This window comes from Fundulus heteroclitus, chromosome 21 (genome assembly GCF_011125445.2).
Source record: "Fundulus heteroclitus isolate FHET01 chromosome 21, MU-UCD_Fhet_4.1, whole genome shotgun sequence".
NCBI lineage: Eukaryota > Metazoa > Chordata > Actinopteri > Cyprinodontiformes > Fundulidae > Fundulus > Fundulus heteroclitus.
In genome coordinates, this window is record NC_046381.1 from 289,193 (window position 1) to 316,559 (window position 27,367).

The 27,367-nt window shown below is 40.5% G+C and overlaps 1 protein-coding gene across 2 annotated transcripts in view; it reads right to left on the minus strand.

Moving 5' to 3' along the window:
- LOC105940135 (cadherin-20) overlaps positions 1-27,367 on the minus strand; it is a 143,366-nt gene that overhangs the window by 37,319 nt on the left and 78,680 nt on the right. Inside the window, exons 1-4 of one of the 2 annotated variants that reach the window (XM_036125064.1) lie at positions 24,110-24,441; positions 10,602-10,888; positions 2,422-2,716; positions 2,206-2,325 (exon numbers count right to left, since the gene is read on the minus strand). In XM_036125064.1, the coding sequence (XP_035980957.1) occupies positions 2,206-2,325; positions 2,422-2,716; positions 10,602-10,823 (637 nt within the window). In that variant the 5' untranslated portion in view covers positions 10,824-10,888; positions 24,110-24,441. Of the gene's footprint in view, positions 1-2,205; positions 2,326-2,421; positions 2,717-10,601; positions 10,889-24,109; positions 24,442-27,367 lie in introns of those variants that run through there. The other variant, XM_012882601.3, reaches the window with a different exon arrangement.

A 27,367-nucleotide genomic window follows, 5' to 3' on the forward strand; every position in this document is an offset into this window, starting at 1 on the left:
ACTAATTAGCCTTCATTCTCGTCACCTGTCAGACTCCCCTTATAAACTCACCTCGGTTGTTTCCTCGTCGCTGGCTCGTAGTGTTTGTTCCCGACCATCATGCCTGTCTGCTCCAGTGTCCCCGCCTTGGTTCCTGTCTCGTCAGGTTTTGGGTTTTTGTTTGGCTGCGCTGCTAACTTTTGATGTCTTCGTCCTGGTCTCGTTCCTTGTTCTGCAGCAGCCCAGCTCCGTTTTGCCTTGGATTTATGGCTCATGTTTTTGGACTCTGTACCTGCCAGCCAGCTCTTGCATCCTTCACCTCCGACTGGTAACTCTGGTTTCTCATGTCACCACCATCTACCTGCAATAAACTGTCTTAACGAACTTCTCTGTGTGTGCGTGCTGTGTCCGAGTTCATCCACAACAAAATCATGACAAATGTAGGTTAACATCAATGGAAAAACAAGCTTGTTTCTAATCAATCCTTGTCGTGTGCATAGGATCCATTTGAGCCAAAACAACTAACCAAACCAACATGCCTGAGTTAGAAACAACACGTCTAAAAAGGCTAAATTTCAATTAGAGACTGGAAGTTATTTCCAGGCAGCCTCTTTCACACCACAAGCTGCCTTCTGTCCTCATTATCAACAGGAAAGTGACACTTTTAAACTTAACACGTCTTCTTTGTCAGCTGCCACGAGGGAGTTTCTAGATGTCGCAAGTTGCAACAAAAGAAACGTGTCGGGTAGTTTCGTAGCAACAACAGGAGCCGTGCTGTGCTCCCCACACTTTGAGCCGGTTGGCTTACACAGAGGCACGGAGGGAGGACTGAAATCACACGGCAGCTACTACAGCTCGAGATGGAGAGAGAAGCAGCAGCTGTCTGGGCGACCAGAGGACGCTGGTTACATTTTATGAGGGAATGGTAGGTGTGTAACGGCTGCAAGAAGTTAGCATACCCCCCCAAAAAACGTCAGGGTTTATACTGTAAAGAAATATTATTTAAAAACATACAGTTCTAATCAATAAATTAGAATATTATTGAAAGATTCAATTCATTTCAGTAGCCCAATTCTCTAAGTGGAACAAATTATGTAGATTAACACAGATGTTTTAAAACCTTCTGTTAATTCTGACTTTCTCCACTTACAGATAATAAAAGCACAGCATTTAAGATTATAATATCATCAGACCAATAAACAATGCAACGATTTTAAAACAGAAAAGAGGACTTAATGAAAATAATGAAACGATAATGCCAGCTTCAACGTTTTTCTTTTCCAAAAGGTACTTTTTATCTGACAAACTACCCTCTTAGAAGTGCATGTTCGCATTTATTGCATATGACTTCTTCCCCTTTATTATGACATATATAACATACATTATATATACACCCCAAAGCAACTAAATTTAGGATTTCTGTTGTGCTACAACAAAGTTTGTAGAGGTTACAGCTGATCAGGAGGATCTCACTGTTCAAAGGTATCAGTCAGGAGCAGGGTTAAATTGAATTTTAATTGATGGTTTAGGTGACCAAAAGAAAACATTTGTATAAATGGAACTGTTTGACACAGAGTGAAGATAAAGTATTTTTTTATCTGCTTTTTGATTGGAAAGTTTGATTTGTGATTAAATCGTCACCGTCCAATCATGTTGAAGTGTAAAGATGCAGATTGAATCCATTGCTTTACTGAAAGTTAGTGCATGTCTGGGCAGGGTTGTGGGCACAAAGTTAAATAAAATATTGTCTGTTGGTCTCTTTTAACAGGCATTTAAAATAATATTCTTTGTGTTTCTTATGTTGTTTACATTTTTACAATTTCCATCCATCCATCCATTTTCTGACCTGGTTTCTTTTTCTGTAAAACGTAGAAACTTCCAGATTTTTTTTTTATCTTTTACCTTGTGGAAAAACTAAGATTCTAATCTACTTGAAATCATGTGTAAACAAGAATCTACGATCATAATAGTACCATATTTTTGGACTATAAGTCCATCAGTAAAAAAGGGTCATAAAGAGGAAAAAAAAAACATATATAAATCACACCTGACTATATAATATGGCAGGATCGGCCAAACTATAAAAAAAAAGCGTGACTTTTAGTCTGATAAATACGGTATATAATTTTGGAGGATTGGGGTTTTAACCCAGAGTTTCTCTGTGTGGCTGATCAAAGCATGCTGAAGTTTTCTGCAGGGGGGTTTGCAGCAAGTCTGCAGCCTCACCGGTCTTTGCATCCACAGAGAAGTACGGCTGCCCCTCCAGGATACTGTAGACCACACGAGCGCTGTTTCCATACGTAGGGTCGTCAGCATCCGTCGCAGTGAGCTGGATGACGGACGTTCCTAAATAAAGATAGCAGCAGAACAGGAGAAGAGATGAGTTTGGGATATTTAGCGATGATGCAACTCAACCTGCCACAATCTTTGCCCTCTGCTGACCTATTCTGGACATTTCTGGAACGGTCGCCTGGTACGGACCGTCCAGGAACTTTGGCTCGTTGTCGTTGATGTCCTGGATCTTGACGATGAACTCGGACTCCGGCTCCAGAGGTCTGTCCGTCAGGCGGTTTCGTGCCTGGGCGCGGAGAAGGTACTGCGACTTCACCTCCCTGTCCAGCCTCTGGATGGCGTGGATGTCTCCGGTGCTGTCATCGATGGTGAAGGTGGTGCCTGCACCCTCGCCCGACAAGATGTACTTGATGGAGCCATCACCTTTGTCCATGTCCGAGTGGAGCTGGAGGAAAAAAAAAGCCCTTTGAGATTATGAAGCTTTTATTACTCCCAATCTAAACCTAAATGTTTGCAAGTAAATGTCCTAACGCTTCTAAATTCAGCCACAAGCTCAGTTTTATGGCCGACTACTTGTTTTTCGAGGGCATTCAAATGGGTCACATCTCCCAGTTTCACAACAATACAGCCTAAACACGAAGATTAGACAACTAAATAACTTTCCAGGCCAGATCAGCCTTATGATCTCAGTCCAAGTTAACATGTGTCTCAATCCCTGACGTGCAGGCTGATAGGAGAGGGAGGAAAATAGCCTGCGAACATAAACATGAGCTGATTTCTACAGAAAATAATCAGCAGCAATATTTGTGGAGATGTGGGCTTAACAATATTATCAGCACATCACCGTTATTAGCTGATAAAAGCTGTAAAATTAACAAGGCGAGGCATGTTTATTTATAAAGCTCATTTCGGTAACAAGACAATTCAATGTGCTGGACATGGACAGAAACATTGTCGCCGGACCAGATTGGACAATGCCATGTAGATAAAGTCAGATTTACACTGCAGGAAGGTTTTTATGGGACTCTGTTGTTAGAAAATAAAGTATGGAAAGTTGCATGAATGTGAAAAAGCAAATAAAGAGAACTTAAAAAAAAGTTTGAAAAGATGCGACAGGACCCTAGATATTTTTCATTCATATTTGAAAAAAAAATGTATATCTCTCATCCGGAAAGATGGCAGAAATAAACATAGGTAACCACATTGAGCCTGTATGTGGGGATAAACTCAGATAAATGACAGTTTGAGCAGAAATGAAGAGCTCGGTCCTTTAAAGTTCCAGTGTGTAAGAGTTTCACACCATCTAGTGGTGCTAAAAAAATCACAAAGGACTTCGCTGTAATAGCTACTACGGAAGCCGTGGACTGTCTATATGACTATATTAATATGTCCTCCATGTATCAGCTTCTACTAACAGCGACAGTCGTCTTGTTAAATATTTTTTTATCCCTGTTACCAAGTGTTTTTTTTTTTAAAGTCGCTTGTAAATTCTGTGAGTTGAGTTTGTTTTGGCTCACCTTGCCTTGCCTTGCCCTTCTCTGCCCAGAAAAAAAAATGCAGGCCTTCTAAATCATTGTAAATGTGACAACAGCACCCCCTGCTGTTCGGCTCGTACCTGCGGTCAGCTGCCTGATGAATACGATTAATAAACTCCTAAAAAGATCTTATTGTAACTGAAGTTTGTCTTTAACATTAATGATATTTTTGTCAAATGAGGTTCATAGCTAGTTAAAAGTTGACTGCAGGCACGAGTCGGGCTAAAAGCCTTTTACAATTTTGTTATTATATAGTTAATAAAGTGTTGCAATGTTGAAACATTCTAGCTATTAGAACTCATTGTTACGTTATAAACAAACCCATATATTTGTTATAAATTACTAAAAGGGAATCTAATCGTCAGAATGACAGCTTTAATGCATTAAAACAGAAAAAGATAAAAGTTACATTTGTGACCTGTTTTGTTGGGATGGGGATCGATTTTCACAGAAATGCTTACATTGACACTAACTGGAACATTTCAGGTACAATGTCACCCTGTAGGTGTTCTCCAGGCATTTATTTATAGGGATAAATGCATCCTTATCGTTAGCAGAATAATGCGTTGAATAGATTATAAACCCGTCATGCAACATCCCATATTTACATTGGTATTTAATAGTGATCAGGATTTAGCACCTGCCTTCTGCTTTTTCTTGAAATAAAAATTATTCCTGAATTTATTTCTAACACACTAAACTCATAGGTGTTAATTTTGTATTAACCTAACAATTAAATGTAACAAGGATCAGCCATACATGGAATAAAATGTTCACCAGGCTTCATGATAAAGGTAGTAGTTTTAATACTATCTGAATATACTAATAATGTATGTGCCTAAACCTTTACTGATTTCTGCTGAATTTAATGCTTATTATTTATTGCAGGTAATACCCAACTGTTTTTAAGTGATAAAAATATAGCAAAAATACTTGCATGTCAAAGACATTTCATGATATTCTGCTGTATAGGTTCGCTAATTGATTAGTTGCTCATCAGATGTCAGAACTGCTGCATCTCCAAAGCATTTTAAGAGAAAACCAGCAGCCATCAGGTTCATGTGTTCAGTAAATCATTAGTGTCCAGGCCCTAACATCTCCATCAACTATACGCTACACATAATCCTAAACACAAGCTACACTCAGCAGCCACTTTATTAGGTGTTCAATTGCCGTTAACACAAATATTGAATTAGCTAATCACATGACTGCAGATTCAGCAATCAGGATTCTAGCTGTGCAGAAGTTAACTTTGTGAAGTTCAAAGCGAGCACCAGAAATGGAGAAGAAAGGGTTGGTTGGCGCCAGACGGCCCGGTCCGAGTGTTTTAGAAACCGCAGATCCGCCAATGTTTTTTAAGCACAGTCAACTCTCCATATTACAGCAAATAGACTGAAAAATGAAAGAAAACGCAGTGAGCTGTGTGGAGGAAAATGCTTTGTGGATGTCAGAGGGGAACCGGCAGACTGGTTTTAGATATGAGCTAAAAAAATAAATAAATAAAAATCAATGGTTAAAACTGAAGTATTCAGAGTACAATCTCACACATGGACTCAGCGACGCATTGAACCTGGAAGCAGATGGGCTCCGCCGGCAGAGATCCAAACCGTCAGCTAAGAACAGCGACCCAAGGCTGCGAGTCCAACACCGGAGAGAACAACAGATGCCTGGTCTGATGACTCTCAGTTTTCAGCCGCACTACGCAGATGGTCGGGTGAGAGCGGGATGTAAACAACAAAACGGTAGATTCTCATGGATGTGAACCCGACTAATCTGGATTAGCTTTCTGACGCCATCGTGTCGGTATGGACCCAGGGTTCTGACCCCTGGCTCTATGCCAGGGGCATCAAACGTACGGCCCGGTGGCTAAATGCATTATCATTATTCAACAATTATTTATTTTCTGCCCCAGTGTCCTGTCTGGCAATGTGTCAATAAGAATTGTCTTAATGCCGAAAAGAGCTCATCAGATTTAAGTTTCATGAGTGGAGCAGTACTGCTTTTGCAATAGTTGATTTATGAATGTGAATAGTTTTATTATGATTCATGCAGAGAATATCTCAATGATATGGACACTACAATGGGAAAGTAGGAGAGGAAAGGAAGAACAAGAAGAACAAAAGGTGAAAGAAAGAGGAGATAAAAGGAAGAAAATGATAAAACAATTATTGAAAAAATAATTGATTGAAAATCTGCAGTTCCTATATTGTCCACGAGGGGCGCTGTGTTTTAATCAGCAGATGGTAGCACTGAGCTTCAGATGTGGAAAATTGATTTTAAATCGTTTCTTATTTTTTATCTGTTTGATGTATTTTGTCATGCAGGACAGTGTTTTTAAGTTCCAAAAAATGTGAATAAATGTTTTTCAACATTGTACAATCACTGTGATCAGTTCTAATGCATAACGCACAAGTAAATGTTTAACTGAGTAAAAGTATTGTTGAAATTGCACATACTTTTCTTAAAAACGCTGAGGTTATTCATAATATATTGTGTAAAAGTGAAATTAATTTAACATAAAAATCAACAACAAGTCCACTTTTATTAGTTCTATTTAATCTTGCAATGAGTTTACTGGTGTGGCCCTCTTGAGATCAGATTAAGCTCGATGGACGCCACCGAGGCAGGTCCACCAGATTCTGCAAAAGCTTTTTCCCTGCTGCCATCAGACTGTTAAACTGCTGTTGAACTGCCAAACTACAACCCACAAACTCTGCACAACATTTGCATTTTTTGCACATTTTAGCATCATTGTAGCCCATATATTCACACATTTGCATTTTTTGCACATTTTTGCATCATTGCATATAGCATTAAAAATGCTATCGGACTCCTAGTCTTAAAATTGCACAAACAAATGCATTCATGCAAAAATGCCCTTGCACAATCCAATCTGTACATAAATAATGTCTCTTTTTTGTTACATTTCAATTGTTTGTATACTGTATATTTAAAATCTACTGTTTACTTCTAAATCTCTGCCGCACCTAAAACTGTAATTTAACTTCTACTGCGACTTACACAAGCTGTACGAAACTAAATTTTGTTCTGTACGCACTTTGTGCATACCGAAAGACAAATAAAGTTGTCTAAGTCTAAGCTGTGTGCGGCTCCTAAACCAAAATGAGTTTGACACCCCTGCTCTATGCCATGAGCAGCCTGGATGTTAAATTAGCCACATTGTGGGTTTTATTCCCAATCAGCTCGGCCTGTCCCGTGCTTCCTGTCAGGAAAACATTGTTTTTATAGCCGGCGTATAGGTGACCGCCCTGTCCTGGCCGGGAGGGAAGGTGATCCATCCACAGACCTGTGGGGAGGTGTGTGGTCCACATGCATAACTTTAATCCTTTAACAGGCTGCAGGCCTGTAATCACAGCCTGTTTGTTGCTATGGACCCAGTGGTGCAATCAGAAGCCCTTTGTGGCCTCTAAGTGCAAATGCCAGCCTGTTGATGTGCAATCAGCCTTTACTTTGTCCTAAGAGGGCCTCTCTGTATGATGACGAGTACTTACCGCCATCACCGTTGGCAGAGTGAAATTCAATGCCTCCATTGGTATCTGCGCCGTATATATATATATAATCAACAGGCGTGCGCAGCAGAGCCCGGTCTCAGCACTCTATCTGAAAACACACTCCTTTCAAGACGCCGGCTCTGGCCTTTCATCATCTGCGGCCTGAGAAAGACGCCACCGAGGCAGGCTTGTAAAACAGCTCCTTGTTGTTGTTGCAGCTCTCCTCGCAGCACCTATCGTCGCCGCGCAGCAGACAATGCAGCGTTCCTTGTCTGCTTTGGACCAGGTGCTCAGCGGCGCTCCGACCTGCAAACCCATCAGGCTCAGGCAGATTTTCTTTTTTTTTTTTAAATCAAAACAGCGCCGTGGCTTTCAGACTTGTTCTCTGTGTAGATGCATCTCGGGCCAGAGCTCTTTCTTCACCTCCTGCACTAATCCCTCCGCGCCTCCAGGGGCTTTGAAATCTCCGGGTCAATTACCTGCTTCGTTTCCAAAAAAAAACCCCCGAAAGGCTTTGAACAACGGCGCCGAGGTCCACCGAGCCCAGGAGAAAGATGCTACGCCGTATCTTTCATGTTTTTATATATTCTGTCCAGGGCCGGATAATTAATCGAATTTGTAATATAATCACAATTTTAAAAAAAAAAACAAATTTTTATGGGTCCCCTGACTCCTGCCTCTGTGCTCGGGGAAGGTGGGTCTTTGGTTCTCCACAACCACTGCTGGGTCCCAGGTATTAAATGTTCACTTATATACAGAAAGGCTATAATTTATTTATTTATTTATGTTCTTTCATTTTCTTTTTTCAGGTATCACATTACACATGTCAGCTTACATAATAATACATATGATTTAGCAATGCCATCTAGGTGTTATTCGATTGTATCTGTTGCTTTATGTCTGTTGGTTGTGCTGTTCTTTTTTCATGTCTCTTTCCAGGTGATGGAGCAGAAAGAGAAGGTTTTATCATTCTCTCCCTTTTATCTCTTCTTTCTTTCACCTCTACTCTTTTTTTCTTTCTTTCTCTTTCACTTCTTGTTCTTCCTTTACTCTCCCATTGTAATGTCCATATAATTTGAAATTCTCCTTGCAGGAATCACAATAAAGCTATTTACAAGCACAAATCAAGTGGAGCACTATGGCGAAAGGTGTTCGCTCCACTTGTAAAAGCAAAATCTGTTGAGCTCTATCTGGCATTAAGACATCAATTCATATTGCCACATTGCTAGACAGGACACTGGGGGAAACAAAACAAAAACCCCCCCCAAAAAAAACGCAATTTCAAAATCGCAACAGTTAATGAATCAGACGCGTCCTTTAGGTGTCGGTAAAATGTTTAAAGTGGGTTTTCCTCCACATGGAAGGGAAGACAGTTGCAGCATTGAGATTATCTAATTTTATTATGTGTTTTAGAGTTTATATAATCATATTTTTTTATCAGAAACTGTCAGGAATCTCACCACAGCATTAAATACTGGTCAAACTGTTTAATACATAGACTTGTTTGTTGGCTGCACTGCTTGCTCAATGAGGATTGATGTCCAACTCAACAAGCTGTTCTCTTGCATGATAATATCCTGACTAATAAAAACAGTTAAATGTCTTGCTTTAAACATTTTTTATCTACAGACCATTTTTGTTGCTTGTGGTTAATGCAGAAGAAAAAGTCCAAATTAAATCGCAGTTATGGTCGAAATAAATCGCAATTTAGATTTTTGGCTAAATCAAACACAGCCCTAACTCTGTCTGGGGAAAACTGGCCCTGTTGGATCCAGATATGAAGAATTATACTCAGTGAAGCTTTTGATCACTGCAAATTAAATGAAAAAAGCTCCTGTCCGGCTTTATTCGTTGAGCGCTTTAAACACAACAATGCCGACCAAAGTGCTGTACAGCAAGAGCAGCAGTGAGACGTAAAAACTCCTAAATAGATTAAAAAGCCTACGGCACATAAATCAGCTGCAGCGGCCGCGAGGGAACCCGGCACTTCTTCTTCTTCCCTCTGTCTGCTGGTTTTTTAACGAATCCTGCCTTAGCTTCAGTGTTTTACGGCAAAGATTAAAAAAATTAGGCAGTGACAGTAATTTGGCAGGTTTCCATCGTTCCCGTTTAAAAGCGGCGGCGGTCTTTTTCAGCTCGTTCACTCGTCTCCGTTATGAACACCGAGCTCGAAAAACTGTCTTAGGAGTTTGAGTTAAAGTCGAAGATGCTTTGAGAGAATCTCCGTTAATTAGAACGTCATCAGAAAGATTGTTTACGTCTGTAATTCAATTTGGAAAAGATTAGAGGTGGATTTAAAAGGTGTTTTTTGCGGAGAGTGGAAGACTAAAAATGGCTTATGGCTAAAATGTTTTCTAGCTCGGTTCGTCTTTATCTGCAGCTGAGTTGCAAGGAGCTCGCTGGTCAGTGGGGGTCGACCTCAGGGTCTTCATCCAGAGGAAACCTTCAAAGGGATGCCACCAAGTCTGCGCTAAAGTCCTCCCCCCTTCAGTTTTAGCAGGTAATCTGATCTCAGGTTAGATTAGACCACACCAGAAAACTTTATTATTTCCTTTCAACGTCTCAGAGACAGGTCTGCTGAGGGTGTGAAGACCTCAGGATTAAATCTGGATCTTCTTTTTCTGCCTTTTTGAAGCCGGCCTTTGCCCTCCTCTGATCGTCTCTCCTCCTTCAGGCTGCTGAGCTCCCTCAAAGATCTTCTACTTCTGCTCTGGTTGAAAGTTTTAAGGTAAACTTCTTAGCGACTCCTACACTGAGCTTCTCTTCAAGCCCGGCAACACTGACTGAAAAGGTCACGCTGAAAAGCAGCTCACCTCACATCTCCTGAGGTCGTACCTTCATGTTGGTATATATATATATATATATTATATATATATATATATATAAAATATTAAGTTAATTAGTTAATTAGACGATTCAAGTGATTAGTTGAATAGCCTACTAGTATACTTTTTCCACAATATTCTAATATTTTGAGATAGGATTTTTGAGTTTTCTTAAGCTGTAAGCCATAATCAGCGATATTAAAACAATAAATGGCTTGCGATATTTCAGTTGATTTGTAATAAATCCAGAATGTATGACATTTCATGTTTTTTAATTGCATTACAGAAAATAAAGAACTTTATCACAATATTCTAATTTTCTGAGACAGTCCTGTGTGTGTATATATATATATATATATATATATATATATATATATATATATATATATATATATATATATATATATATATATATATAAATAAACCTGTGTGTGCGCGTACTGGCAGTCAGCACCGACCTTTCCTATGTAAAGTGGCTCCAGTCCGGTGTACTCCTCCAAGACAAAGAATTGATTCCACACCCATCCTCGCTTCACCCTCTGCAGCAGCGCCGGGCTTCTGGCATTCTCCTGCTCTGCTGGATTACCCAGGAGGCCTTGAGGCAGTAGGGTCAAAGCGCAAAGGGTCAGAGGAAGCAAAAAGGTGCCCGCAGCGGCTGGAAGATGCACCCGGAGCCCCATTGTGAAACTCAAGCAGATGCCGAGCAGGCGAGTGTCGTTGTGCCCTGATCCCTGCTGCAGACGTCCTGCGGAAAAAGGAGAGAGAAAAAAGGAGAGGACGGATGAGTGTGTGCATCATCTTTGTGTTGGAAGCCTGTGGATAAAGCAGTCATCTTTTCCTGCAGCATCAAGATTACTTCTCTACTGCTGAGGTTTTGTTGGGCTGTGTGTGTTTGAATAAGGAGGGGGTCCCGTAGAGCCCGATCGTCTTGCAGAATAGAGGAGATAACACAAAGAGAGCAGAACGTCCACCTGCTATTGTTAGCATCGCGGAGAGGAGGAGGTTGATTGTTTGTTTTTCCTCAGAAAGTTTTAGTTTAGGCATGAGATGGACAGAAAAAGGCGAACTTATAGGTCTGCATCAGGACAGATGTTTGTTGTTCTATCAAGTTCTGAAGGATGATAAAAGGAGATTTGGTCTCCAGCCATCCAAGGCAAGGCAAGTTTATAAATCAATTTTCAGTGACAGATAAGATAAGATAAGATAGTCTTTATTGATCTCACGATGGAGAAATTCACTCGTCACATCGGCTCATACAAGAAGGTGCAGAGTAGTGAAGGTGCATTCAGTTATATACAGTGAATCTTCATATATACAATGGATCAAAAAGAATACCAAAAAATACAAAAAGAAATAGGAATGTCCATATGATGTCTTATTTACATTCATAGTGGTCTATATATATATATATAGACAAGATGATTGAAAGTGCTGTACATGAACAGAAGTACATTATATTAACAGCTGTTACGCTAAGTAAGACATTAACTAGACTAGTTTCACTGGAACAAGCTTCAACACTAACATTTAAGGCTTAATTGTTTCTATTCATAGATTAACAAACATACAGAAAACATAAAATCACAGTAGTTTCGTCAACTTCTCTAAAGCTAGAACAGCTTTTTTGTTTCATTGTAATAAGAATAAGTAAGTCCTTGACTTGACTTCTTTAGTTTCCCTGGAACAAGCTCCATCACTAATAGTTTCTTATAATAACAAATAAACCAGCTAAATCCTTGAGAGTTTCTTATCTAAAGTAGTTTTATTGAACTTTCCTAAGAGCTACAATTAACTGTACTTTATTTTGTTTCATTGTAATAAAAATAAGTTAGTAAATCCTTAAAGCTACAACTTAAGGTCTCTGATCTGACCTTTCTGACACTCCAGCTCAAGCAGAAAGCAGCGGAGAGGAGGAAAGGCGCAGCGAAGGCGGTGTGTGTCCATGGAACGTCCCAGATAGCATCCACAGAACGTTAACAGGCAGTTCAGTAGCGCTCTGTTCCAGGTCACAGATGTCAAAGTGTCTGGTTTACATGACATACAGGAGAAATTAGGATTGCAAGGGACTCTCTCTCTCTCCTTTTCTGTCTGCCTTAAAGTCTCACTGGTTCTTCTCAAATGGCGATTCCCAAAAACAGCCAAATTTGTGGTCATTCTGCCAAAGCTGAGCTACCAGCTTTCTCCAAGATCGTCTCCATCCTGCCAGAGAGTTCAGGAATAACAGCTGGCCTGCGTTTCTGCTTACACATCATTGCACCGATGCCATTTTTTGGCCCCGATACCTGGCTGTGCAGTAATGGCCGATACCGATACCATCTGTTTGAAATTGATGTGTGTGTGTGTATATATGAATAACTGCATACTACTTAGGGTAGTAGAACTTTTTATTGCCTACCTGGAATGGGTGACTATAGTTGAATAAACTTTTGGCTCTCAAAGGCCAAAATAGTGCAACATTGGTGAAATTATAACATGTATAATAGTAGTGCAACAGTAAGACAGTAAAATTACATTAATAATTGAATAATCTCTTTTAAACCCTGAGTTTTGGCTCTCAAATGCCAACATAGTGCAACTTTCATGAACTTATATAACATGTATAATACTAGTCGGGAGAGAGAAGGCTGCGTTCAAGTGACATGCAAACATCAAAATGGTATCCGTGCCTATTTGTTGGTACTCGCCGATACCACTGAGCTATATTATACACTGGAGTGCTGATTTTGTCGAAAAACTGAAGTCACTGGCCGCCATCTTGCTACTCCCTACTCTCACAGAATCCCATAGGATTTGGTTGCAACAACAAGCAGTTTTCTGGCTGTGTGAAAACGTTTCACAGGTAATTCTACAGTCAGTGGATGTACTAACACTATCAACTACTAGGAAATTAGGTGCTGAAATATTTTACATGTTATTCATATTAAATATATATATATGTATATATAAGTATGTGTATATGTATATACATATGTAAATATATGTGTTTGTATATTGTTATTTATATATTTATAAATGTTAAACATATATATTTAAATGAATAAAATGCAAAATATTTCAGCACTCAGTACGTGACAGTTTTAGAACATAACATAAAAGTAAATGGCATTTGACATTTTAAAAGTCTTAAGCCCCCCCTGAACATGAGAAAATCCTCGTTATTCGATGCTGTAGCGCACATATTCCCTAGTTACTGGAGAAAAATAGGGAGTACCAATATGGCGGCTGGTGGCTTCAAAGCGACTCGTTCAAAGAGACGGTGATTAGCACTCCAGTGTATTATATAGCTCAGTGGCCGATACCGATACCACCATTTTAGTGCTGGATCTGGGGCCCGCCCCATACTGGTATAGGTGAATATTGGTATTTAACACTAGTTGATAGCAGATATCCTCACATAGTTCAGGCAGCCTTGACATTTTCACAATTTCTCATTACTCCAGGTAACTGTCTGCCCCAAAAAGCAGAATTCCTTCCTTCCTCCCTAGCCTGAATCATTTTCTTCAGAGCAGAATTCGGTTCTGAAACCGTCTGGACTTTTGACAGCATTTAAAAGGATCTCTGAATCCTTCTCTGACCTAAAGCTTTTCCTAGCAGCGTAAAAATGGGCCCTCGTCTGGCTTCAGAAGCTCTTCACCAGGTAACAATCTCTCTGTGGCTGCAGCGTTTCATTTGGTACCGAGCCGCCGGCCCATCAGTGGGGAGGCAACGTTTGCCTGGAGCAAAGAGAGGCACCAGGAGAGAGGCGGGGCAGGAGTGCAGTGTGGAGCCCACCGTAACTGCTCGTAGTTCTGGTTAATTTTTAAAGCCTCCCAGTGTTCCAGCACACATTTCAAACAGTTTGCCCAAATTCCTAATGACGCATACATTAACAGCCTGAGCGAAGCTGCTGCCTCCCCGCAGCTCTGGACAGTCAGGCTCTTCACCAGGAGGCACACTCCTTTCTTTCTTTCTTCTTCCCCTCCTTGTCATCAGGAGAGGTGCGCTCCTTCACACCTCGTGTAATTGGCCCGGGGGTGTGATGTTCTGAGATTGCAGTGTTTCTGTCAACACTCTTGTTCAGCTGTACTTGCACCGTGTTCTACAAGCTCCCTTCAGTGCTGCATGTTGCTCATTACAACAAGACTATTTCTCCCACAATTTTTCCCCCTCCATACCCCGGCGCTCAGAAAAAAAAAAAAACCTCTGGCTCTAAACACCGTCTCCGTCCACATCTCCCCCCGCTCAAAACCCAACGAATATTTAAGATCAAGAAGTCAGCTTCAAGATTTTTTTTTTTCTACCAGGAGATGCCTTTTTAAGTTATTGATTTGAATCAATCGATACCGTTTCACATTCATGTCCTTGTTTTCATATGCATCTTGTTTATATGTATAAGAGGGATGCCTGCTTCTTGCATTATTGAAGTTGAAGGGGGGAGAAAAAAACGGGCAAATTTATCGGCAGAAAGCAGAGAGAGGGGCGTGAAAAGGCTGTGAGCAGGGGGTAGAAAGGAAAGTTTGGTGCTACAAAGGAAAGGGGAGAAAAGCAGACTGTTTGACGCATGGGCCGACTCCATTATGTTTTGTAAAAGAGAGAGAGAGCGCTGTGCTTCTGTAGACTCTGAATCACCAAACTCAGTTAATCATTGTTGAAGAGGCACAAAAGGCGGGCGAATGGTGGGAGGCTCGGCTGCATTGTCAGCGGGAGGCTGGCCAATGTGTGTGTGTTGGTGTGTGTTTGTTAAAAAAAACCTAAAAAAAAAAAACAGCGAGGGCCGCTTAGCAGGACGACTGACACTTGACCCGGCTGCTCCCTTCGTTTTCAGCCCATTCACGTCGCCTGCTCTCCATTGTGGAGACCGAGCTGTCAGCTCCTCCCATGAAAAAGGTCGCGACCCGCACCCAGGCCGTTTAGCTCCGTTTTGTTAAGCCTAACGAGGCGACGTGCAAAGTAAAACATTGCACAGTTCCTTTTCTCCTGCTAATGTGATGGTATCTCGCTTGTTTAAGGAAACAGCTGCTGCGCAATCCGCTGATGGATGAGGGAAGGGATGCGGAGACGAATCGGGTCCCTGCATGGCAGCAGGAAAAGATGCGGTATGCAGTAATGGCGGTAAACGTGGCAAAGGCGATATGGCTTGAGATAAATGTACAATTACCTCACCAAACACTGCGAATCTCTGCTAACACAGATGCCAGATAGTGTGAATTTTATCTGTGTTGTTCAGTAAAACCAACACGGTTCTATTGAGCAAATTGCATCTGGGATGCATCAGCTGTTTTAGATAAAAAAAACAACTTAGTTTTGAGTTCATAATGAATTTAGCAGAACCTCCTAATGCCGTTCTAAGAGCATTTTCTCCCTGCGTTATACAACAAGCATCTCCAAACAAGCACTCATCACAATTAGCTGTTATTTATTGCGATCCAAGCAGTTCTTTGTGGTATTGATGTTGCACGCACCGACATTAATGCGATAATTATAAAACTGATATATATTCTGCAGCGCTACTTCCTTCAATGTCGGGAAAAGTCTGGAGAGGAAGGGATTTCAGTATTTGTGGCTGGTTTCCTTCACAGATTTCATTTGTTCTTTCCTTGTTTCCTTAGCATACTTCCTTCTTTCCTTTTTTGTGTCCTTTCCTTTCCTGTATCCTACTTTTTTTCTCGTTTCCTTTCTTTTACCCTGCCTTCCTTGTCTCCTTCCTTTTACAACCGATAAGAAGGACGGAGGATTCTGCAAGTTGAGTCTGAAAAAGTGTAATTTTTCCATGAAACCTGCAGGAATCCTTGAAGCATGGGTGAGGCGACGAAAAGCTCAACGACGTGAACGTTTTTTGTTCGCTTGGCTAAAACCTTCCTTCCTTGGCTTTTTGCGTCGAAAAGAAAAACAACCCAATTTACAGTTGTTATCCAGTAAACGGTGTAAGAAAAGCCAAAATGGCAAAGGAGGCCCAGGGATATCCAATTTGTCCGACGTTTGTTTTGAAATACGAGGAAGCCCTGAAAGGCGGAGGTGTTTATCGAGACGGAGGAAGAGTTTGAGTGACAGCAGCGGAGGCTGTGATTGTCAGGGGGGGAGCAGCTGGCGTGGGAAAATGACGGGCCATATTGTTGTATCATCGTACTCCGAGTCCACCTGCTGCTCCATTAACTGCGATCTGTCAACAGCAGACTACATCAAACCGCTCCGACACCAGGGAGAAAGGTGAGTTTTGTTTTTTTTCTTCTTCTGCTTTTTTCCCCCTCCCCTGTTTCCTTGTGGAGAAAAACAAACAGTGAGCGACTGACACGGTTCAGCTGGATGTGACCTGCTCCACCTGTTGGGAATAATGAGCCGAAAGCAGCTCCATCCGTTTGGTTCAACACACGAAACTCGGGTTTATCTGGTCAGGAGTCACACGCCAGCGACGTGAGGGTCCGACAAAACAACTGCCTGGGGATCAGAAGTCCAGATCGTTTTCAATAATTCACGTTTTTCCCCGTAACACACCCAACAAAATGATAAAAATAGAGAAGTGGATGATGCAAAAATGAGAGGGATTTTCTGGCACTTCTGTACGCTTACAATATTTCCTTAGGAGGTCATCTGAGCACTTTGCAGATACTACAATTCATCACTAAAGACTATAACCAAAGAGGAAATTGGGTCCAATTCTCTGAAAACTCTCTTAATGTCCCACTACAGCATTTCTATCAGACTGAGGTCTGCGCCTCTGCAACACGGTGATTCTTACACTTTTTCAACCTTTCTGTTGTATCATATTTTTCTAACTATAAGTTGCTCCTGCTCCTGTATATAAGTCACATCCGTCAAAAAATGCGTCATCAAAAGGAAAAAAAAACACATAAGTTTTACCCGTCTATATGCATTTATTTAGACATTTATTGGTTAACGGTACGTTACACTGAAAGTTGTCAAAATTACGCCTAAATTAGACCATGAGCGTAGCGGTGCTACATGCAAAGCTAACAGCATAACACGGATGTTTCAGAGCAATATGAAGCTCAGTGCATCAGCAAAGTTGTAATCTGCCTGAACAACAGACCTGTAAGCTAGCGCTAGCTGTAATTAGCTTCATGGAGAACCCAATAACAGGTTCTGTCTTGGTCTGGGTCCTTCAAGCTGTGTGAAAGCAGACTGAAACAGCAAAACAACATACAAACATTTGTTCTGTCTTTGTTGTCTATAAGTTAATGTTTCAATAGATTTTTAAGTTGTATACAGGAGCAGGATAGCTTTCACAAGCCTAGAGTGCCCTCTTGTGGCTATAGACGGTAATGTTTAGTCCTTGGTTCATGCTGGTTAATTTGATTTACCATTTAAATTTGATATATAAGTCACGCCTAAATATAAGTTGCAGGATCGACCAAACTATGAAAACAAGTGTGACTTATAGTCCGAAATATGCAATAAATTAGATGCTGTTCATGACCCATCTCGATCCAAGTTTCAGCAATTGGGCAGATGCTGTTACAATTGACTCTGCAGCACCCATTATACAGAGGGGTTCAAATTCAAAACAATGGCTAGCGTTGCCAGATCTTGCAAGAAAAAACAAGCGACCAGTTGTATGAAAACAAGCTCAAAACAAGCCCAACAAGCAACCCACCACAGAGGCCGTTTCTAGTCAGTATATATGTAAGTCTGGCTCACACTGCTGCTGTTATTGTCCTGATAACCAGGAAAGTGTGTTCTGTTGGGTAAAAAATCCAAGCCCAAATAACCAACTTTACGTTAAAAAAACCCGAAAAACCCCTGAAATTTGCAAGCGACTTTAAAGAAAAACAAGCCAAAAGTTGCTTATAATAACACTGCTTGTAGCTACAACAGCAGCCCAAATTATCACCCATCCACCGCTGTGCTGTAGAGTTGGTGTGAGCTTTTAGTGTTAATGCATTTGGTTTTATTTAAGAACACTGCAAAAAGGGAACTAAAAGTGAGTAAAATTTTCTTGAAATGAGTGTATTTGTCCTTGATTTTGGCAGGTAAATAAGATTATTTTGCCAATGGAATGGCCTAAAATAAGATAATTCGATAAACTGCACTTGAAATAAGATGGTGGAGATCAATTGTTCCTATTTTAAGTGCAAAAATCTTATTCCACTGGCAAATAGTCTTATTTATCAGCTCAAAACAAGAAAAAAATACATTACTTTCATGAAAATTTTACTTGCTTTTAGTTCCCTTTTTGCAGTGAATGCTGTATCAGCATATCAGCAGAAGTGTCTCCTGTTTGGTCTCGTTTGTCCAAAGGATGTTGTTCCAGAAATCTTCTGCCACCATGTTGCTTTTAGAGAGGCTTTCTCTTTCAACCCATCCAATCCCTGCCATCTTTGTTCGGTCGTATCCTAATTATCCTGTCACGACTTTAACATTTAACGTCCTAACTGGGGGACGGTAGAGTCTGATGAAGTTCTTTGGGATTTTTGGTCATTCAATTGGTCTGAGCATTCAATTCACAAAAAAAATGTTTCTAATATCTGGGCAAATGCTGCACTTCCCAGACTCTTAGATCATTGCTGATGTCCACATTGTTTTAACACACATGCCTGCATGCGACAGAACAAACTGCCTGCTTTCGAAGAGAGGTGTTTACCATGACGTTGATCAGTTAATTAAATGCTATAATCAGCAGCACCCGGTTGTTACTCTTCCTCTTAAATCAAGTGTCAATATCTGTGCTTAAAACAAGTTAAATATGTCAACAAAAAACGCCCACTGAGAGCTGGCTAGTGGAATCTCAGCAACGCACAAGCAAGGACACAGAAAGGCGCATGTTTAAAAATCTATACAGTACAAAAATATCCAGCCTCGGCAAACATTTTAATAGAGTGGATAAAAAGAGATTACAACAACTCCTTGTTGAACAGTAAAAATGTTTGACACACGTTTTAGTTACTCTAACATTTCAAATTGAAAAAATTTAACACCTGTGATTGTGCAGCGTTGTTAAACACCCAATTTTACTACTTTAGCATCCTTCACCTTTTATTTCTGCAAAGAAATGATTTTTGTAAGTGCTGAGAAGCTTCCTAAACTTCTTGATTGGAAACTTTGCCCGTTATTCGCGTGCAAAACCTTTTAGCTTGGTGATGTTTGGTGGCTTCTTGATGCAACCGGCTTCTTTAACACATTCCAGACATTCCAGGATCTGTTTCTCAACCAAGCTTTGGTGGAGGTGGAGGCTGGAGATCGTCGTCTCGCTGGAAGGTCCATTAATTACTAAGGTTTAATTTTCTTGACAGATCCACCTCCATGCTTGACTCTAGGCTTGGTCTTCCTCTGATCATAAGCCTGGCCTTTTACACCCCATATACACTGCAAAAACGAAACTAAAAATAAGTCAAAATTTCTTGAAATTAGTGTATCTGTCCTTGATTTGAGCACATAAATAAGATGATTTGCCAATGGAATGAGATTTTTTGCACTTAAAATAGGAACAACTCATCTCCATCGTCTTATTTAGAAGGCAGAATATCTAATAATCTTATTTTAGGGGTCAAAATACTCATTCCATTGGCAGATTCTCTTATTTACCTGCGCAAATCCAGGACAAATACACTAATTTCAAGAAATTTTGACTTATACCGCTGGTCCAAATGTCTAAACAGCTCCAGTGGGTTTAATCAGTCAATAAAACTGCTCCTCAAAACTTTGTGGCTGTATCTAAATCCCTCCTTCCATATTCTGGCCAACTTTTGATGTCCCTTGTGGTCAAGAGTTCGTCTTGGAGTTTGACCCTAAAGTCCTTGTTTCTGCTGTTTCGGCACTAACACCAGCCTTCACCATGTCATCCTGTAGCTCTCTTAAAGTCACACATTGGGTTTTCTTAACCATCCTGACTAATTTGCTAAGAGTAGTTGATGAAATTCTGACAGGCAGGTTTGCAGCCGTTCTATAAATTTTTAACTTTCTCCAATGAATTCATCCTCTCTCTTCTCTTTTTTTTTCTAAAAGCTTTTTTCTTTGTCTTTCTCCCTTGATTGCAACCCAGGGTTGAATAATTGTGACATGGCTGAATTGGCAAAATATAGCGTTGCACACAAATACTAGATCCTGCATTCTCAATGTTGTCTTTATGGCTCGTTAAACTCATACGGAAAACATCCAAAGAAGAATCTTGCTGATTGAAAAAGCTTTAATTGCTAAATGATTGAAACATTTGGGGGGTTGAATGATTCTGAGTGCAACTATAATCTAATATAATATTGTTTTGAGGTACAAAGTTTTGATAATTCATGGGGGCGAGAAGAGAAATCTTTGAAGTTTGAATGTTTAATTTTGTTGAGTTAGTATGAATGCAAGAATAATGAGCAGATTTTTTTTTTTTTTTAGTGAAACCTTCATTAAACTTTCATCCGCTGATCAAACGGAGCCTCTGTGTGGCACAGATCCGTCTATAATCGCTCGGTTTAGGTCAGTCTGCAGCATTACGGAGTGTTAATTTCACAGTGGCCGTGTCTGCAACGTCTCCACGTCGGCTTTTAAAAAGAGGACCCCCAGGGTGCAGAAAAGGTCCCTAAAATCTGGGCGGACCCATGAAAACTGGACCCACCCAAGACGCCGGGCCGAGACGTCACGGCCAATTTGTTAACCACAATTGATTTGGCACGGTGGTCAGCGCTGAGGCGGCCCTGCATCATGAAGCAGACGCACATGTTGAGGAGTTTAGGTTTGTTAGAGCTGAAGTTTACTTACTGCACCAGAAATAAAATGGGATTCAGTTTTTTTTTTTTTTTTTTTTTTTCCAGCCTGAAATGAACAGGTTGTTCTGGCAGCGCAGCCTCTGGTCTGGTCTGCGTGTTTCTGTGGATAAAGATGACCAGGTTCTGTGGTTTTTTAAAGTAAAAGGTCCATTCCATCAGAGCCTGGAGGAAGGACCCGGTTTCTTATCTGGCTCTCAGGGCAGGAGTACAGCCTTCAAAGCCGGAGTGCATCCTGGCCTGACTCTCCCGACATCACAGAGTTGTTTGTGTGTTGGTATGAATCAGAGTTCAGAACGTGCCTCGGTCTGTGTAGGGCTTCTTATCCTCGGCCCCCCTCAGGACTCAGGCGCTGGCTTTGAACCGGCCTCTTAATTGTGGGGAGCTCCTGGAGCTTTGGGGTCGTGCAGCTGTGCATCCCGCAGCCGCCATCTCCCTCCCTGCGGTTAGTTTACTGTAAGGTGCTTTTAATTACTCAACCCTCCCTCCTCTCCTTATCTGACCCCTTTTTAATGTACACCAACTGAAGCGACCGCAGAAAGGACGCATTCACATTTTCCTCAATCCCACATCTGTGTTGCTTTTTAAAAACTCATGTTTCCCCCTCTCCCTCCTCCTCGGCACATTTATAGTGGATCTAAAACGAGTACAAAGTGTTAGAATCAAACCTTTTTATAAAGCCTTGTCCACTTTAATGCATTTAAAGAAATAAAACAATTCAACTAAACATATGCGTTTGTGGAAAATAAATAAAAAGGAGCTACACGCCCTTAAACGGATACTTAATACTTCTGCATTTAGTCTTCTGTGGCTAACATCAAGCCACATGTGGGTTGGATTGGATTTCCATGCAGGCTCACTTTGAGCCCAAAAAAATAAAAGCCCTATTTCTCTTCACCTTTCTCAGCTTTGCTGCTGAAGGTTTTGGGCCAAAACCAATAATTCTATCCACCTTGACAAAAAAAACTCAAGTTCATTTTTAGAAATGTAACCTCGCAGCATGATGGTGCCCCCATCATGTTTTAATGTGGCCGTGGTGGGTTTTGTTTTGGTAACCTTGGTGCAAATATAACCTTTTGCATTTGTTGGTCTCAGACTTTAAAACTGGATGTTTTCTTTGGAAAATGTCTTTAAACTCTACTGCTTAGTCCAGACATGTGTGGAGATTGCTGTGAAATCGATTTTGTGCAATGTGATTCTTCATTGTCATCTCTAACCTCTCTACATCTATTGGCTTTAATGAAGCCAATGAACAAATAGCAGGAAAATCCTGCCAGGCTAGGACAGCTGAACTGCAAAAAGGCAAAAAAAAGTAACTTAAATGTTCTTGAAGTGTCTGATGTGTCTTCGTCCTTGATTTGAGCAGATAAATAAGATTATCTGCCAATAGAATGAGTATTTTGACCCTTAAAATAAGATGATTAGTTAAACTGCATTTGAAATTAGATGAGTTGTTCCTATTTCATATTCAAAAATCTTATTTAATTGGCAGATCCTGCTCAAATCAAGGACAAATACACTAACTTTTTTTACTTACCGGTACTTTTACTTCCCTTCTGACAGTGAATAACTGTAGATCATGACGCGTGGGGTCTAAACGACTCCAAAGCTGAAAAGCTTTAAAGGTATAAAGCCACGTAATATGCTTATAAAAAAGACCAAAAAACGTTTGATCATGATAAAATAAGGTTATGTACACCAGGCTAAATATAGCCGCACAACCGGTGTGATGAGCAGATATAGACAAATGTGGCGCCATCTAGCGACTATCATAATGCCGGTTTGCTTAATTAATAAATCAAAATTAAATAATGCCGGACCAAACCTGCAATGCCTCGTAGTAAAGCAGCAGCTCGCCGTGATCGAAGACCAACGTTATTAATTAGATAAAAGAATCTACAGCAAATTTAAGAGCCTCATATCAGAACATTTACTCACATCAGTCAACTCTGTGTCACATCTGATCAATCGGCAGGTTTAGCATCCGCCTCAGTGAACATCAACGTTCAGACTGCATTCCCAGTCATATTCCAGTCTTTTCCCTCTTGGAATCATAATTAATGTTTTTTTTTTCCCCACTGGATCTTGCAATATTCTGCATTGTTTTGCTGGGAGATGCTAATAGCCGTTAGCCAGTTCCTTTTTTTAACCCCTGCTATGTATGCATACCACGTAGTTCCATTAAAATCGTAAATAAACATGAAAGGCTTTATTTACTAAGTTGAGCAAAAACAAAGCATAAAACACCAAAAATAACAACTAATACGCCAACAAGACATGATAATCTTTCATAAAAACTTTGTATGCAACCAGAGTGAACTACTGACGTATAAATAATTTAAAAAAGTCCTTTAATCAAGTTTTAGTTTAAGGATCTACACGTTTATGCCACCAGGTTTTTGCAGTTTTTCCATCTGAAATATGCAATATGCAGGATATGTGTTAATACAGAAATTACTTATTAAAGTATGTTTCCTCCACACACATACCCTGGCTTTACAGCGGGGCTGTGCACAGTTTAGAGAGCCACTGTAGTTCATTAATAAAATACCCCCAACAATTGTGTAGAAATCAAATCACACAAGCTGGCATTCATCCCAACCACTGGTGTATGAAAGTGATGTCGCCATGCATAAGCATCATGTGGAAAAGTTTGCACTCTGTGTCACTAATTAAAAAACAGCATGTTGGATCTCCTTTTGAAAGGAGAAGATTTGTGTCCTCTTAAAGCCCATTGTCAGACGCTGCAAATGTCACTGAAGATGTCTCAACCCCAAGCCCTCCTTTACCGCCTCTCCCTGATATGATAATAGCGCAGAAACGTCTCCATGCTTCGGCCAGAGTGCACATGCCAATCTCGTACCTTATTTTCTTGCCTTACAAGACGGGCGGTACTTTAATGGGTTTGACAGTAAAATGGAGAAAAAAAAAGGAGTCCTCATCTTGGGAGAGTAGAACCTTGGCTCAGACTGAGGAATGAGCTCTGAATGCCAAACGACGGTCCGTAAAAGGCAGATAGGCTTTCCTCTCTTTCAGCGAGCCTTGTTTGAAGTAGCAAAGTGCGGACGTGATGGGAATTAAAGAGCCAGGAAGTTTTTTAAAGTGCAAGCAAACCCCTCACTTATCTGCGGGCAGTCACTGTGTCGTGTCCTGATTCGACCCCTAAAACAAATTCATCAGCAGCTATAAATAATCCCTGAAGAACTCTAAATGTTTTTTTTTTTTTTTTTTATCGGTAATGTTTAAAACGAATCCCAAATAATAAGAAGTCAGTACCTTACCTCTTTCCTTGTTTATTTTACGCCTCGTCTGCTCCACTTCTACTTGCTTTTCTATTTATCTTTTCGCTCTTCGTTTGCCTGAATCCTTTCTAAAAAAAAATAAAAATAAAAAATGTAAAAGCCCTCCTCCTGATGTGCATGCGTTATCTTAAAGTCACCTTGAGTGTGTGCTCTGCCTTGTTGGCCTCTCTGTAAAGTTTTCCCCTTATTCTCCATCTACATATAAATAAATGTGCCTACCCCTCACGCTGCCTCTATAACGGCTGCCTGTGCACTCTCATCCCGGGTGTTGCCAACCTGGGGACCCAATCAGACTAAAGGACCTATTGTCCCTCTCTTTACAATCAGTGGGACGACCTCCCCTTGGCTCCAGCGTGATCCGCCAATCTCCCACCACGAGCGGTGGACAGAGAAGAGGTGGAGAAAGTAGACGGAGAGGAGGGAGGGAAGGAGAACTGACAGCGGGGCAGGGGTGAAATTACAGCGAGAAGGGAGGGGTGGGGGTGGAAAATCAGGCGAGCATAGGACGAAGGAATGAGAGGAGAGAAGCATTAGGTGGTGGATGGTGAGCTGTGGAGGGAAGTGCTCCTGCCTGATCCTTCTCAGGGGCTCGAAAGTGAATGAACTCTCCTAAGTGATACAGGGGAGAAAAGCTCATCCGAAAGTGTTGTGATTTCTTCGCACATTGAATGCATTGTATTGAAGGGATTGTGGAGTTGTTTTAAAGTGGTGTTGCACAGGGTTTTTAAGGTAGACTGTAGCTGGGGTACATAGGAGTCTTAGTATTCTCAGTTTTAGAGAATCAGGAAGGAATTGTGATGGAGGAGTCAAGATAAGCGCAGCAAATCATATACATTTGAATACTTTATGAAACCACTGTTCTGCTAAGCTACTGCAGTTTTTTTTTTAAAGGGGACCTATCATGCTTTTCAGTTCTTCCGTTTCACATTGTAATCATCCAGCTGTGGTCTGTATAAAGCGGAGCTGCAATGCTTTGGCCCGAATTCCTCGTTAATTTACCCTGACGTTCCCCTTTTTTACCCCAGTTCTGAGGTGCGTCTGAGAGCAACTCGTTTTGGTGCTGTCTCTTTAAATCTATAGGTGGCACTTCACATGCCGGCCTCCACGCGGTCACAGGGCGTTTCCACTCCACCACGATCGGCCATTTTTGTAGTATGCTAGAGGACTTATCCACTTGAAGCTTCGGGATCCTTCAGCTTGGACTAGAAAATTGCTCTGTGAAATAAAAATGGCGGATTTGCAAAATTGGAAAGTCATAAGTCCATGACCTTGTTTAGAAAACAGAGAAAACTGAACAGCTTGAAAAATATGACCCAAAAAGAAAATAAAGGTATCTATGCAGCACATGCACAGACTACATTTAACTTTTATGCACTCCTAGAGACTATAAGTACACAACAAAATGTATTTAAGCGCTAACAAAATAGATTCTGCATGATATGACCCCTTTTTCTGCCAATACTGCTACAAACTATACAGTTCATTGCTTTAAAGTGTAACTCACCCCAAAAATGCATTTTTAAAAACATTTTTATGTGGCCTGTACACCATAAGATTAAAAAAATCTATTCTCTGTCTAAAAGGTGTAAAAACATAACGAGCCACAGGAGTTATTGGTGTTTCACAGCTGTTATATACAAATGTCGCAGTAGTTCTTGTAAAGTTGGAAATGTCTTAGCATTAGGGAACTTTGTTGTTGTTGCCAATGTGAGAAAACTATTTCCTCCATTATTTGCAGGGAATTGTTTGGACTTTATTGCGATTGCTTGTGTTATTGTTAGCTTGAGAATTTGTTAGCATGAGTAGCTTTGAGTTTAAGAAGCAGTTAGCTTGAATAGCCTTTTGTTCGAATGCCTGTTGGCTTGTGTAACTGGGATTTTGCCTAGCAGTTAGCTTAAACATCCTTTAGTTTTAATAACTGTTAGCTTGTTTGGTTCTGATAGTTGTTAGCTTACTTAGGTACTTGCTAGCTTGTATAACTGTTAGTTTAAATACTCTAGCATTTAGTTTGAAGAGGCTTTTAACTGAAGTTCAAAGCTAACTTGAATAGCAGTTACCTTCAATGCTACATTAATTGTTAGCTTTAGTAGTTAATAGCAGTTCACTTAAGAACCTGTTAGCTGACCTAAGAATTAGCTTGAGTAACAGTTAGCTTGTTTTGCGGGGAATCGTTTGGACTTTATTGTGATTGCTTGTGTTATTGTTAGCTTGAAAATTTGTTAGCATGAGTAGCTTTGAGTTTAAGAAGCAGTTGGCTTGAATAGCCTTTTGTTCGAATGCCTGTTGGCTTGTGTAACTGGGATATTGCCTAGCAGTTAGCTTAAACATCCTTTAGTTTTAATAACTGTTAGCTTTTTCGGTTCTGATAGTTGTTAGCTTACTTAGGTACTTGCTAGCTTGTACAACTGTTAGTTTAAGTACTGTAGCATTTGAATATCAGTTACCTTAAATGCTACATTAAGTAATTGTTAGCTTAAGTAGTTAATAGCAGTTCACTTGAGAACCTGTTAGCTAACCTAAGAATTAGCTTGAGTAACAGTTAGCTTGTTTACCTGTTAGCTTGAGTAACTGCTTGAGTAGCTAATAAGAATGAATTTTGCACAAGATTGTTCTTTAGACTTTTCCAAGGCCACTGAGTGCTCTTAGCTGCTTCTCACCACCATTAAAAAGAAATAAAAGCCTGTATGCTACCTTTAAGCCATGTCTAAATCTGAGAGCAGCTTTTACCTGCATTATATTTGACCACTTTACTACTCTGGGGGGGAAAAAAGCCTCAAAAATGAGGCTCAGACCAAAACACAATACCCGCAGTGGGAGATTAGTCATGGAGATCTGATTCTTGTTTAGCTCAGAGGGAGAAAATAGCATTTCTGCCTTTCAGCAATCATGGAATTAATGCAGCAAAAAAAAGGGTTTTCAGAGTCAAGTCCCTTGCAAATTTCTCCACAGGAGGAAAAGGATGACAGAATTGAAATCATTTTGGAGATGTACTGAACCATGTTTAAACATAAATGAGATTTTTAACTCACAATTTACAGCTCACGCTCCTGTTTTTATTTTTCTGAATCATTTCCATGCGGGGGTTTTTAGACAACAAAGTTCCGTCTCCTCAGACACAAACATGCAAAGTTTCCACACTGGGATGACTTTGCCCTCTTTTTCCACTCGGCAGCCCATTGACTCTCCTTAATCTTTCTGACAGAGTAATTTGGTGTGTTCCACAGCTCTAAAAATACA